The 14,721-nt window shown below is 45.7% G+C and overlaps 2 protein-coding genes across 4 annotated transcripts in view; one reads left to right on the top strand and one right to left on the bottom strand.

The window, feature by feature from the left end:
- Nucleotides 1-2,249, top strand: part of LYPD1 (LY6/PLAUR domain containing 1) — a 35,358-nt gene extending 33,109 nt beyond the window's left edge. For both annotated transcript variants that reach the window (XM_017854737.1, XM_017854738.1), the window contains one exon: nt 652-2,249. In XM_017854737.1, coding sequence (XP_017710226.1) covers nt 652-887 — 236 coding nt within the window. In that variant the 3' untranslated portion in view covers nt 888-2,249. The remainder of the gene's footprint in view (nt 1-651) is intronic.
- The window catches only part of GPR39 (G protein-coupled receptor 39), a 230,880-nt gene continuing 216,539 nt past the window's right edge, over nt 381-14,721 (bottom strand). For both annotated transcript variants that reach the window (XM_017854734.1, XM_017854735.1), the window contains one exon: nt 381-1,823. In XM_017854734.1, coding sequence (XP_017710223.1) covers nt 1,315-1,823 — 509 coding nt within the window. In that variant the 3' untranslated portion in view covers nt 381-1,314. The remainder of the gene's footprint in view (nt 1,824-14,721) is intronic.

The raw sequence follows: 14,721 nt of genomic DNA, 5'->3' as shown, positions 1-14,721 counted from the left end.
CCCCCCCGCCCCCAGTCATCTTGGGAAGCTCCTTTTTTCACCCAGCGTGTATCACTGAGTGCTAGCTGCGTGGTGCTGGCTTGGCAGATGGCCATGTGTCCTGAGGGCAGAGCGTCTGAGAATTAAGACTGTGAGGGACACACAGCCAGGTGCCCCTTCAGTAGGAATATATTTATTCCCCTTGGGGATTTGGTCTGTCTTCACAGAACTCCAGGATTTCATCAATACATAGTTGAGAGCCATCCCTCTGTGGCCGTTTATAAAGCAATAACAGAGATAAGATCTAGAAGCACTGCTTGTGGTCCTCACTGGCATGAGACAGTTTGAACCCAAAAAAAACGGTCTTGTACACAATGTGAACTCTGACTTATACAGACCTGCATTTTAATAGCTCTTTATTCACTGGTATTGGCATCTCAAATAGCTTTTGGAACAGTTTGGTTAAAACTAATGAAATAGTGCCTCTTTCACCATCTATCTTGTGTGTTTTGAGTATCAGTGAGACAATCCGAAGCACTTCCCTGGCCCTCACCAAGTCTCTGGGCTGGGGGAGGAGTAAGGAAGAGCCGTCCATTTGGATTTGGACAGAGAGGGACAGGTAGCCTTTTTGCCAGTGCACATTAACTCGGCTCCTTTGGGTCTGTGTTGCAGGGATCATGTACCGCAAATCCTGTGCATCATCAGCGGCTTGTCTCATCGCCTCTGCCGGGTACCAGTCCTTCTGCTCGCCAGGGAAACTGAACTCAGTGTGCATCAGCTGCTGCAACACCCCTCTTTGCAACGGGCCAAGGCCCAAGAAACGGGGAAGTTCTGCCTCGGCCCTCAGGCCAGGGCTCCCCACCACGATCCTGCTCCTCAAATTAGCCCTCTTCTCGGCACACTGCTGAAGCTGAAGGAGATGCCACCCCCTCCTGCATTGTTCTTCCAGCCCTCGCCCCCAACCCCCCACCTCCCTGAGTTTCTTCTGGGTGTCCTTTTATTCTGGGTAGGGAGCGGGAGTCCATGTTCTTTGTTCCTGTGCAAATAATGAGGCAGTGTAAAGCATTCTGAATAAATTCAGTCTGGCTGAATTTTCAGTATGTACTTCAAGGAAGGAGGTGGAGTGAAAGTTCACCCCCATGTCTGTGTAACCAGAGTCAAGGCCATGCTGGCAGAGTCAGCCCTTAGAAGTCACGGAGGTGGGCATCTGCCTTTGCAAAGCCTCCAGTGTCCATTGCATCCCTGATGGGGGCATCGTTTGAGACTGCAGAGTGAGGGTGATGTTTTCTTGGGGGAGGAGGGCCGGTTCCCACTCAAGGCTCCCTCGCTTGGCATTCAAACTTCATGCTCTTGAAAACCATTCTCTGCAGCAGAATTGGCTGGTTTCGCGCCTGAGTTGGGCTCTAGTGACTCGAGACTCAATGGCTGGGACTGAGACTGGGGTTCGGCCTCACTCTGAAAAGTGCTTAAGAAAACCTTCTTAGTTCTCCTTGCAGAGGACTGGCGCCGAGACGCGACGAAGAGCAGTGGGCGCTGCACAAAGCGGGCGCTGTCCGTGGAGGAGTGTGCGTGGGCACGTAGGCGCTTCTCGTGGTTGGCGTGCTGCAGCGACAGGCGGCAGCACAGCACCTGCACGAACACCCGCCGAAACTGCTGCGAGGACACCGTGTACAGGAGCGGGTTGATGACCGAGCTGAGGTAGAAGAACGTGTCTGAGAAGGGGAGGAGGATCATGTACGCCCGGAAGTAGGACCTCGTCCAGTCATGCTTGGGTTTGGCTGCAGCCATGATCCTCCGAATCTGGTTGGGCATCCAGCATATGGCCAATGTCACAACAATCAGCCCTGGGCAGACACGAGCAGGAGGGAGAGACAGAAAAGAGAAAAATACAGCATGAGAACACAGTAAATAAATAAATAAAACCATAAAATATTTAGCCCCTCTGTTCTGTGCTTACTGGCCAGGAAATGGTACCAATTTTTTCAGTGTTGGACCTGACAGCTTTTGCCAGAAGCAAGAGAGAATTTAACACTGTTTCAAATCCGGGGGAGTTGACTGTGTTAAAGACCATTAAATGCTTTAGACAGTGTATTTATACCGGTTGATGTCTGTTAATTTTTTTAAAAATGTTTTCATTGGTGTTTGTGTATCCAGAAAGCATTTTATGCTATCCATAAATCTAGTTTTGTCTTTTGTTTTAAAGAAAAGATGTATACATGCAGTATAGCTGCATTAGATAAAGCAATATTTGTATTTTAAAGGATGTGTGCACAAAGAGGACCTAGTGATATTTTTTAAATCTAATGGAAGTAGTGTCCCTTTGGCAACAAAGCACCATATTTAATAACACTGGTTTTGCATTCGGTTTCAGGGGAAGCAAAATCAGGAATAGCCTGTCACCAAGAATGTTTTCTGGACATATACATGCTAGGTATGCACACCTATAATCATGATGCTCATATCTGCAACAGCACATGTGTTTCTTTCAGACACTTTTAGATTCATCATCTCTTCCACCTTCATGTGGGGAAAAATAGTTATTCAGAGATGGCAAACATAAAACTTCCTTCAAGTTCAGCCAGTAACATGTTCCCTTCCTTTGCAGCTCTGAGCTGTGCTGTCAGCAGCCCAGAAGAAATCAGGCCTTAGAGAAGAGACCACTCAAAGGCCCCTTCTGTAGATCAAATGTTTACTGCGTGTACATTTGTTTGCATGTCCACATGTTTGTATTCCAACTTATGTAACCACCACTAGTTCTGCAATTCTGACAGCGATAAAGATGCTACACAGACCACAAACAACTGAAATCACAGGTTTCTTGAGAGTTTAGCTACAGTGACAAAAAAAAAAAAAAAAAGAAAAAAAAGAAAAAAGGAAGATCAGGGTATCTGCGGAGCATTTGCTCTCTTTTTGTAAGAAGCCCAGACACCCAGAATAAATTCCCCTGTAGAGAACTGCTATGTTAAAGCAGGATTTGCATTTTCAGAAATGCTTCCTTCCTCTATTTCAATCGTAGTAAGAAACATTTACTCACATTTTCAATCCTCTGATTTTCTAGGAAACCATAGGGAAGTGACAGTTGGCAATGAATGCTTCCTGCCTATGACCCATGGTAAATATTTTATTAATAAATGGGGGCCAGACATGGTGGTACATGCCTGATAGCTCAGCACTTTGGGAGGCCAAGGCAGAAGAATCACTTAAGCCTAGAAGTTTGAGACCCACCTAGGCAACATAGCAAGACCCCATCTCTACAAAAAAAAAAAAAAAAAAATAGAAAAACTTAGCCAGGCATACACACCAGTACATACACACCTCTGGTCTCAGATACTTGTGGGGCTGAGGTGGGAGGATCACTTGAGCCCGGGAGGTCAAGGCTACAGTGAGACATGAATGTGCCACTGCACTCTAGCCTGGCTGACAGAGTAAAATTGTCTCGATAAGCCAATAAATGCTCCAGGAACAAACGGCCACGTTCACACATCCAGAATTGAGCCTCCTGTATGCACTGGCCTGGGTATTCCTTGCCTGCTGTTGGAGGGGACCCTAGCTGTGTTCAAATCCTCCACAAATCCATATGTGAGCAAGGAAAGCCTTGGAAACTCCTCCTTTGTTAATTTCCACAGGTTTCTCCTGTCAACTCCCAGTCTAAACTTTGAAATATAAACCAATTTGTTTATTTTTTTCTTTGAGTTTGCTATCCTGAGAACATACAGTAAATCTAAAACTAAAATAGGTGAGGTAACATATTGATCTGATGAAAAAATGGTGAAAAAAATACCACCTTAATTCAAGAGTTTATTCTGAATCACCTAGTTACAGGTGCTGGATAGGAACAACAACAACAAAACGTATTTCTGATTTTAAAAAATGGGTAAGAAATCAGGGATTTTTTTTCCCCACTTATTTGACGAGTACAGGTGCCCCCAGCCACCTGTGCTATTCCAAATTTATCTTAAGTTCCTGCTCCTTGTTTGCATCTCATCCAGCTCTGACTGAGAGGCTAATCTCATCAATTCTGAAGGAACTAGGGAAAAGACCATACCTGAGGAAGCCACATATTTTGACAAAGTTTGCATATTTTTTTTCCTCTTCCCTGTCACTGTATTTCAGAGAACATCTACAACCATCTTCATCTGAGGAGTTATTGGCCAGAATATGAAAATTGAGTGCCATTTTAGATGTGAACGGTGCTATACCGTGGGAGGTTGTACTTCAGGCGGTGAGAATCTAGAAAGGCGATGAGAAACACCTTGTACTAACCACGAGCTGAACATAGCACAGCTTTTAAAGCCAACAGACAAAGGCAGTGAGAAGAGAAGGCAGGCTTGTGAAACAAGGGGAGAGAATGATAACATCGCTTTTCTTCTGTCCTGTCTTTGCTCCTCGTTCTCTGGATCTCTTGTTTATATGACCCTTACTCTTCTGACAGCTTCCCACATGCACTGGTCTGGTGTCAATTGTCCTTCACTGATCATCCCATCAAAAGCAGCAGAGTTCAGTAAAAAGCAAGACCCAGCCTCCAGGTACAAGGCAAAGGGCAGGGGTAGATAGTTGTGGCGCGGTTTGTAGCCAGGATAAAATTCCTGCTCTGAAGTCAAAAATGAGCTAAAGTAACTAAGTGGGAAGAAGCTCAGTGTGAACAAATCTAACAGCAAACCAACTCAGAGTCGCAATGGTGAGGCAAAGAAGGGGAAGTTCGGTTTTCTGGGCGTAAAAGTAGGTAGATATAACAGCAAGGACAAACTTGTAGAACAAGAGAGACAAAGACTTGAATTAGAAATGGAGACAGATTTTCACATTGTGCACCAGATGGGTGTTTTGAAACAACCTACAAAAATGCGGAATATTTATTACTGAGTTTTTCCTATGCCAGTTTCTGTGCTAAGCACTCTGCTAATTTCCCATGCATTTCTCACTCCTGACAACAACCCGGAGAGCTTTGACCTGATGAGGTCAAAGTAGTTATTCTCTTAATTTAACAAATGAGGGACTGTAGGCTCAGAGAAAGTTAGTTGCCCAAGTGCAATAGCTAGGACCCATCCTTGCCAGACTCCAAAATCCACGCTATATATTTTTTCCCAAAACACAATATTGTCTGCTCTTCATACTTTCAGCTTGAAAAATACAGAAACACAAGCAAGAAAGTAAACACCACAAGTCCACCATGTAAAATGGATACAGTACAGTGCTATCCACTGAAAATATAGAATGTGAGCCATATATGTAGTTTTAAATTTTCTAGTAGATACATTCAAAGAGAAAAAGAGGTGGGTGAAATCAATTTTAATACTATTTAATCCGATACACTCCCAAATTATTTCACAGGTAATTTCAACATGCAATCAATGTAAAAATTATTGATGAAATGTCTTACATTTTTTAACACTAAGTCATTGAAACCCAGTATAGCTTTTACTCATACAGTATGCCTCAGTTGGGAACAGACACACGTGGCTAGTGTCTACAGTATTGGACATCCACTGGAATAATCCTTCCTAGCCCCTCCCCAGAGTAGCAAGACTCTCCCTTTTCCCATTCCCCCAACCGTCCCTTTAACAACCACATCCCAGACAGTCATTTCAAACCAAGGAAGCCCCAAGGAAGCTCCCACATAGCCTGTATTTATTACACTACAATGCAACCAATGCTGAATTAAATTTCTGAGCATGCATTCTCAGCTATAGTGAGGAACAGGTTTAGCCAGTCTTTTCCTAGAAAGCCTTCCATATAAGGGAACTCTAAATCATTTAAAACCTAAATAATCCTGAAAGCACAAGGATGTATTTTGCATTTCTCATTCTAAACTCTGCCTAGCTATCCTAGAATAATGCAGATCATGCCAACTACTTGGCAGGGCTGTTGGAATAAACTTCCCCTACCTCAACTGGAGGTGGGAAAAATGGCTGGCGCTTTTCTTCCTGTGTTTTGAAAGACAGTTTTGCTCTAGGAAAATGGAGCATTAGGCATAGAGGTACAGCCGATGACAAATGTGAGGTATGTGCCAGTGAGCACTGTAACGGAGGTGAGCCTCTCAGGGGAAGAAAACCAAATTTGCCCCCTTATAAAATTTGTCATTTTATAATGACAAGTAATTGCTTATTTTTACATTTAAAAAAAAGTTTGTTGTTCTAGATGATACACTGTTGAGAATACATACTGCATCCCAAAGTAACTTTCTATTCTGGCAGTTTACGATTGGTTCAACTCTAGCCCAGCTACCCTGTGGCTAAGACAAAGCTTTATGTCTTACCCACACCCTAATAGAGTGTATTAAAGATTTGAGTAAATGCATGTTTGGCTGCAATCAATATGGATTTGTATATTAGACCTGGAAAAACTCTATAATTCTTTGGTCGGTGTGGTGTAACGTACAGCCCACAGTTAAATAACTTGAGCGTGAACTTGAACGAAGATCAGTGAACTGAACCCACTCATGTAAAGCGGGTAAACTGTTTTAACTGAATTCCTGATAGATCTGTATTATACTCCAGACAGCCTTGCACTCTGGGTTATGAAATACCTTCTTATCTGGTTTTCCACATAAAGTACTTTCATTTTTCCTCCTTGATCACTACACTAAAATGACAAGAGCCATTAGATGATGACACAGATTCATTCTCGGCAGAGTAACGTTGTTTAAAAAACAGAAGTAATGCAGATGTCTACCCCACCCTGAACTGAAGGCTGACATTTCAACAGCATTAGAGGCAGTCTGCTTGGTTTAATCTTAAGAAGTGCATTCAGCTCTGCAGCCTGGGACAGGGTGGCATTGATGTATCTGACACCATGCTCTATTTTCTCCCCTCTAACCTTTAAAGTCAAAGTAACTTCTAGTGTGTTCCCCAGAATTCCATCTTAGAGTCATTAGAGAGCAGGAGAGCAAGAGGAGACCTTGAGACCAGCCTTGTAACTCCCTTGTCTTACACATGGGCAAACTGAGGTTAAGTGATTTGCCCAAGATATCCTGGGGTCAGGGTGGCCATACTACTTAGAACACTGGATTCTACCCTCGAGTGTTAAGCAAGTCCATTTTTTTAACTGCAATTTTAGGGGTTTTTTCCAGCTTTAGACTCAAGCGCTGATGATTCACAGCATGGGATGCAGCAAGTGGCAGGTCTACACAACACATTTTCTATGCACTGTCTTGCTTCAGTTTTAGAACCAGGTCCTCCAAGAACAGGCATTTGGCAAAACTCTGGAGAACATGTTTCCTGCCCAAAGGAAGGTAAAGTCCCAGCCCAAGGGAGCCAAAGAAGATTAAAACAAAATATTACTTCAGGTCATGACTTGGTGACCTAGCCTACAATGACTCCATCTGTCTGTCATCTCTCCTCTATCCATTCATCCGTCCATCCATCTTACATAAGTACCAACTAAAAATGGATACTTACCTCTCATTAAGCACAAAATTTCTGGAAAGTTGATCGCCTCCCAAGCAAAGATATTTTGTGTAATTTAAATAAATTCCAAATATTAACTTTTCTACCTACTGTTGGAGTCCCATTTTACAGAATCATTGAAGTCTTGAGGATGCAGGGGTTTGTTGATGATGATTTAGGATTTCTGGGATTATTATGCCTGCTCTGTCTTCCTCCTGCCTGTTCCTGCCTGTATTTTTCAATTTCTCTCTAATCCTGACCCTAGTGAGCAGGGTTAGACATCTCCACCTCCCCACCAGCCCCCAGCCCCCTCTTATCCCCCATTCAAGTTCTCTGTATTTTGCTTATTTAGTTGGCAATTGCTTCTTGATGGCTGGGACCTATTAAGGATCCTGTCCTAGGTACTGATGATACAAAGCTGAGCCGGACAAAGTGGCCACAGCCTGGTTTATCTAAGGGCTAGGAGAATGTTCTGAGCCAAACAGCATTGCAGCAACAAGAAGAGCTGGATGAACATTCCCACAGGCAAGAACATTCACGCGGACAGTTAAGGAGAGTAAGAGCCTGGGAAAGGGCATCACCAGCAGAGACACGGCATGAGCAGGGGATGGAGAAACACAAAGGCAGCTTACCTTCTGAGAGCTGCAAAGCTCAGTGTGGTTGCAACAAAGGAGTGGGCGGGGACAGTGGGAAACCAGCATGGAGCTCAGTGTGGTTGCAACAAAGGAGTGGGCGGGGACAGTGGGAAACCAGCATGGTTAGGGAGCACTCCATCAGGCTTTGCGGACAATAAATTAACTCGCATGTTGTAGGGTGAGGAGCATCTGCTTGTCAACTGACATTTAAATAGCAGTTACCAGTGGAAAGCAAGCATATGGTTAGTTGAACGAAGAGCCAGAAAGAGACAAATACATCCAATAAAAGATTTTAGCACTTTCTCAATTTATATGTTAGTGTTTGCAATCTGCTTCTGCAAGCCAGCTGAGATGTTGATCTCACTCACTGACCTTGTCTGACCTAAGGCATCCAAAGCAGCACCAACCTTGATTTAGTCTTTAACTGCTGAGACAGAGTTCTCAAAGGAGGGTTCCCTGGAACAGCAGCATCAGCACCACCTGGGAACTTCTTAGAAACGCAAATTCTCAGGCTCCAACCCAGATCTCCTGAACCAGAGACTCTGAGGGTGAGGCCCATGATCTGGGGTTAACAAGCCCTCTGTTGACTCGGCTGCTCACACAAGTTGGAGAACACTGGTCTAAGAGAAGCATAAATTGAGGTGGAGCCCCTGGCTCAGTGGGCACTGGTAGGGGCCCTAGCATTGTCACTGAAGCCTTTGAAGTATCATGTTTTCATCAGTGTCTACAGTCAGAACAGACGGTAGCTACAAACTCCCTCCCTCTGGTTCCACTCCTAGGCAACCAACCGTCCTGGCAGTCCCACTCACTTCCACACACAGCCCTTCCCCATCCTGTCTCCTTTCTCCCTCTGTCTCCTTTTCCCTTCCCCTTCCTCTTGTTTTTCTCCACCTTTCCTTTTTGGCTTCCATTTCTTCTCTTTCTGTACATGTTTCTCCAGTATGTAAAGCAGTGGCATCTCTTTTCTACTTTTTCCCTCTTGCTCCCTACCCATCTTTGTTCAAGATCACCACAAATCAAGCCATGTGCAGCCATTCCCAGCCCACACCTCTCCCCTCCCATTATTTATTCGGATCATCTTGAGAAGGCAATTGGGTCAGCTGCAAGCAAGTTCCTTAATAGCTAACAGGGAGGTGGCAGAGAAGGCAGTCTCCACCCATTGCTGAGTTTGTCAGAGGCAGAGAGGCACTGGGAGCTGCATGGATGGGATGCAGTTGACCACGGACGGATTGCACCTTCCCTGAGAGCTAAATCCGGATACCATGCCCTCTGACATGGTCTAAGTCCAAGCTAGGACTTTCCTGGAAACCTTGCAATCACTTTTCCAGTGACCTGTAGCTCGGAGGTCTTTGTTTACGCCCTCTGTCCTATTGAGGAATTTCCTATAGGCGAAGACAGAAGAACTGTTGGGATTTGGTTTTAGAAAGGCACAGTCCACAACTTCAAAATGATGTAAATGCCACAGATGGCTGCCTCTGTCCATGAAGACAGAAGGTTTCATGTTTCATCCTTGTTCCAGCTGTTTGATGGAGCCCAGGAAAGAACCCTCTCTCCAGTGCAACTCCATCTACCACGTTGAGGACAGAGGCCTCTGAAATGTGCCACAGAAGCCAGATTCCAAATGGGCTGCAATTTGCTAAGCATTACAGCTATTTCATTCTGCTCTACAAGCTTCAGTACAAGAAGAAAAAACTATCAATCACTACCATAACAAACCCATATTTCTAAAATAAACCCTCCTGTCTGGAAACTGTAGGACAGACACTTGCACTCAAAGTAAATGGCATTTAGGGTCATCATTGTGGTTTAGTGCTCCTGTACCTTTATGATATGTGATAAATGATCACCTGGAATCTGCTAAATAAATATTTTGCTATGTAGATCTCAACTGTAAGTAGCTGTGTGACTTTCTACACAATCTATTCTCAATCCACTGATAGTAAGTCCTCAAATGTGGTGTAGCTACATAAACCTGTAGCTATCTCTCAGCCTGGCAGGTGAAGCCAAATGCTTCTTCCCCAGTAACGCACAGCACAGGAGTGGGTGGTGATAATGAGGGGCATGATGTCCTCCAAGCCCACCGGGGAAGCTGCAGAGCATGTAATGCAGACGTTTGCAGCTGGGGCAACCAAAACAGCGAGTCGATGCATACCACACAGGCACTAGCCATGCCACTTATAAACACTGATGAACAGCTGAAAGGCTGCACTTTTAATAGAATTCAGCTCCCTATAAATAGTAGAGAATTAAAACTCTAGAATGCTGGCACTGAAAAGACCTCAGAATTTAGTCTACTGATGAGCTAGCAGAATCTCCAGAGAAGGGGAATGAAGTGCCCAAATTCACACAGCCCATGAGTCCAAACATGGGGCTTCCCAGGCAGGTGCTGTCTGCACTGGCCCAGCTCCCTTTAGAGCCTGGTGACATCATGCAGCCCTCAGACGAAGCCAGCCAGTGCACTCAGCCAAGCCTCTGCTGCATGGGCATTTCAGGAGTGTGGAGAAAAACAAGCATGCCTACAGACCCTGCTTTCTCACTGTCTCCTTTCCTGAAGTCACTGAGTGGGCTCCCAGACCCTGGTAGGACCAGCCCCCAAAGCCTGTGACTGAGGCAGAGGAGTGGCTAGCCAGGGCCTGGCCTTTCAAGCCAGCCTGGGGAGGCCCAGCATGGGTGGAGCACAGAGCTAAGAGTTTCCTCCAGGGGAGTCTTTTTTACAGCTGACCCGGCCCAGAAGAGAGAATGAGGTGTGAGCTAGGAGATAATATTGACTTAGGTTACCCAAAGGTAAAACCAGACACCAGCTACCACTTCTTGTTACTGCTACAGAATTACCAACAAGGACTAAAGGCAGGAAAGCAGTTTCTGTCCACTCTCGTCCAGATATGGGGTGTACTCATCAACTCAGGCTGCCATAACAAAATACCGCAGACTGAATGGGATAAACAACAGAAATTTATTCCTCCTGGTTGTAGAGGCTGGGAAGTCCCAGATCAATGTGTCAGCTGATTTGGTGCTGGGTGAGGGCTGTCTTCCTGGCTTGCAGATAGCCACCATCTCTCTGCATTCTCCCACATGGCAGAAGTAAGGGCATAGAGGTGGGGAGAAGCTCTCTTCCTCATTCTTTTATGTTCACTCGTCCTATTCAGAGTCCCACCCTTATGACCTCAACTAAACTTAAACAGCTCCTAAAAGCCCCATCTCCAAATACAGTCAGATTTGGGGTTAGGGCTTCAACATATGACTTGAGAGGGACACAGTACAGTCCACAGCATAGGCTGGCACTCTTCTATGCCCCAGTCCCCATGACCTGCTAGACTCCCTCCCCAATCTCTTTTCTTTAGCCTTCATGCCTCTGCACATGTTGCTCTTTTACTGAGACCACACCCTCCTCCATCCCCAGCGTTTCCTCCTTCTCTCTTCCTTCCTCCCTATTCCTCTCACACCAATTGCCCACACTTAGTCCAGATCTTAGTCCAGAAGTTTCTGCTTACATGTCACTCCTTCCAGGGAGCCTTCCTTGACTTCACAAGTCTACATCAAGTTCCCTTCCATGAGTTCACCAAGAATTTTCATTCCCACCCACATCCTCATAACACTGCAGTATAAACTAGACCAGAAATTCAAGGAGGGCAAGATGCTCCATCTTCACTGTGGTAGTCTCAATGCATAACAGAAAACTTGTATATAGTAGCTGCTCAATAAATGTTTGCAGGAGGGAGAGAGAGTTCCAGGTGAGGGGCTCTGGTAAAGGTCTATGGAATCCATTTGAAGCCAGCTTCTCTGTCCAAAGAGGTCAGTATTAGCCCTCCAAGGGTGGGGCCTAGTGCCTGGCTCATTTTCATCTCTGTACTTAGAGGAAGAAAAGGAGAGGCCGGGCGAGGTGGCTCAAGCCTGTAATCCCAGCACTTTGGGGAGGCCCACGGCGCGGATTCACGAGCGTCAGGAGAATCGAGACCATCCTGGCTAAACACAGTGAAACCCCGTCTCTACTAAAAAATACAAAAACTAGGGCCGGGCGTGGTGGCAGATGCTGTATCCCAGCTATACTCTGGAGGCTGAGGCAGGGAGAATGGCGTAACCGGGAGGCGGAGCTTGCAGTGAGCTGAGATCCGGCCACTGCACTCCAGGCCTGGGCGACAGAGCGAGACTCCGTCTCAAAAAAAAAAAAAAAAAAAGAAAAGGAGAGAGAATGGAGAGAAGGGATCACTTTCTCATCCAAACAAGACCAGCACCCTCAGCCCTAAAGGAGAACTAGACAGAGGTTGAGGAGTCTTGGATTCTGACAACTACCTTCAAGGCAGGCGACTTTAACCTGAAGCTCCCTTTGCTGCTGATTATTCCTGAGTTCTCTATACTAAAAACTCATTTTTTGTCTTTTTCTTTCTAAGATGGCCCTATGGGGTACAGAGTACATACGCAGGTCAACGGGTGTAGCAGGACACAGAAAACTCCATTTACCAAAGACGTATCAGAGGACGTTCACTTATGCCAAAATAGTTCACCCGAGGGGCCCTTCCCCACCATGGAAGATATAAGCCCTTGTCAGAGAAGCTGCAGGACAAGACTTAGAGCATAAGGCTGGGGTCTGCTGCCAAAGAAGGAAATGTGTAGACAAATAATAAAGTACTTAGAAGGATGTGTGCAGAAGCATGGAGGCCATTTTGACATTCTATGCTGTGTGGACTCGAGGAAAAAAATCTGACAATTATAACCCTCAATTTCCATCTGGGTACAACTGGGTTGTCACAGGAAGGAATTTGGGAAGGACAAAACATGAACATGGCCAGTATTGACTCCCCTCCCTCCCTATGCCTACCACAGATTTCCCAACAAAGGATTCCTTGGACATCTCCGGCTTTGCCTTTACCTGACCGGAACAATTCCACCCAGCATGAAGATGCTCAGCCTTACTCTCTAAAATTCAGCCTCCTCAGACTTCTGATCTGCAAATGGAGATAACATTATCTGCTGGCTGTGAGGATCAAAGGAGTCACTGGAGGGATAGTGCTGACCACAGTGACTGCTGTCAGAAAAGAGCCACTGTCAGTTATGACCATGTCACCTCTGGAATCATCTCCACCTCTACCAGTACCATCACCATTACCACCACCTTTCCTACCTCCACCTCTGTCACCATACCACTGCTCCTACTATGGCCACCATCATCATCACCTCTATCCACAAACACCACCGCCACTACTGCCACCCCCACCACCATCACCTCCACCTCTAACACCAACACTGTTTCCACTACCACCATCATCTCCACCTCTACACCAACTCCACTGTTCCCACCACTGCCATTATCATCATCACCTCCACCTCCACCAACACTAGTAACACTGCTACCACACCACCACCATTATTACCTCCACCTGTACCACCACCAATACCAACACCAATGCTGCTACCACCCCCACCATCACCTCCACCTCTACCACCAACACTGCTTCCACCACCATCATCATCTCCACCTCTACACCAACTCCACTGTTCCCACCACTGCCATTATCATCATCACCTCCACCTCCACCAACACTAGTAACACTGCTACCACACCCCCACCATTATCACCTCCACCTATACCACCACCAACACCAATGACACTACCACCCCCACCATCACCTCCACCTCTATTAACACTAATAACACTGCTACCATACCACGACCATTATCGCCTTCATGCATACCACCACCAATACCAACACCAATGCTGCTACCACTCCCACCACCATCACCTCCACCTCTACCAACATCACTGCTACAGCCACTACCAGCATCTCTACCATCACCTCCACCTCTGTCTCTGTAACAATCACCATGAATTCACCTCCATGTCCACCACCATCATTACCACCTCTAACAACAACTTCCTTTGTCATGCTTATCTCCATCACCTCCTCCACCATCAGTACCACCTCCTCACCACCACCATTATCGCTGCCACCAAGACTACTCCTAGAGGTCAGAGATCTAGGAGAAGGCTGACTAGAACCACAGGATGTCAGATACCTTCCAATCCTCAATCCCAAACTCATGGATAAGGCCCAGAAAGAGTCAGTGACTTTCTCAGGATTATCCTTCTAATCAGTAGCAGAGAAAGGATTAGATTAACAGCCTAATTAACAGCCCAAAGTTCTTTTCCACTACCGGGAAATGGAGTTCTTCCCAGTCTACCCTAAGGTCTTAACTCCCACAACACACACACACCCAGACACACACAGACACAGACACAGACACACACAGAGGTATTTGGAGTTTCAAGACAAGCAGTGGACAAAAAGTAGAGGATATAATAAAGGAGGAAATTGATAGAAGGTAGGATTACAAAATGAGGGAAAAATTACAAATTCCCTGAGACTAGAGCTCTGAGCCTTTCCCCAACTCCCTATGTCCACACGCTTCCCATCCAGGTGAAATGACAAGGGGCAGGGATGCTCTAGAACTGCCTGGTCATCTGGTTAATTGACCAAAAAGACCTTTCCACGTGACCTTGACCTTGCTTATTGCCCCCCATTCTTCAGGCAAAGTGTACAGTGGAGGCAGCAGTGGGGAGGTGAGGACTAGGATTTGGAGTCAAATAGACCTGGGTTTGAATCTCAGCCCCACTACTTATTAACTATGTGACCATGGATCTATATCTCTGCCAAATTGATAAAATAATAGTATCCACCTCATTATCGCATGTCAGGCACTGCGCATAGCAGCAGTGATCAATGGCAGCT

The sequence above is a fragment of the Rhinopithecus bieti genome, unplaced genomic scaffold (genome assembly GCF_001698545.2).
Source record: "Rhinopithecus bieti isolate Rb0 unplaced genomic scaffold, ASM169854v2 scaffold_37914, whole genome shotgun sequence".
Lineage (NCBI taxonomy): Eukaryota > Metazoa > Chordata > Mammalia > Primates > Cercopithecidae > Rhinopithecus > Rhinopithecus bieti.
Note: the sequence above shows the minus strand (reverse complement) of the source record. Positions and strands in the feature narration are given on the sequence as shown.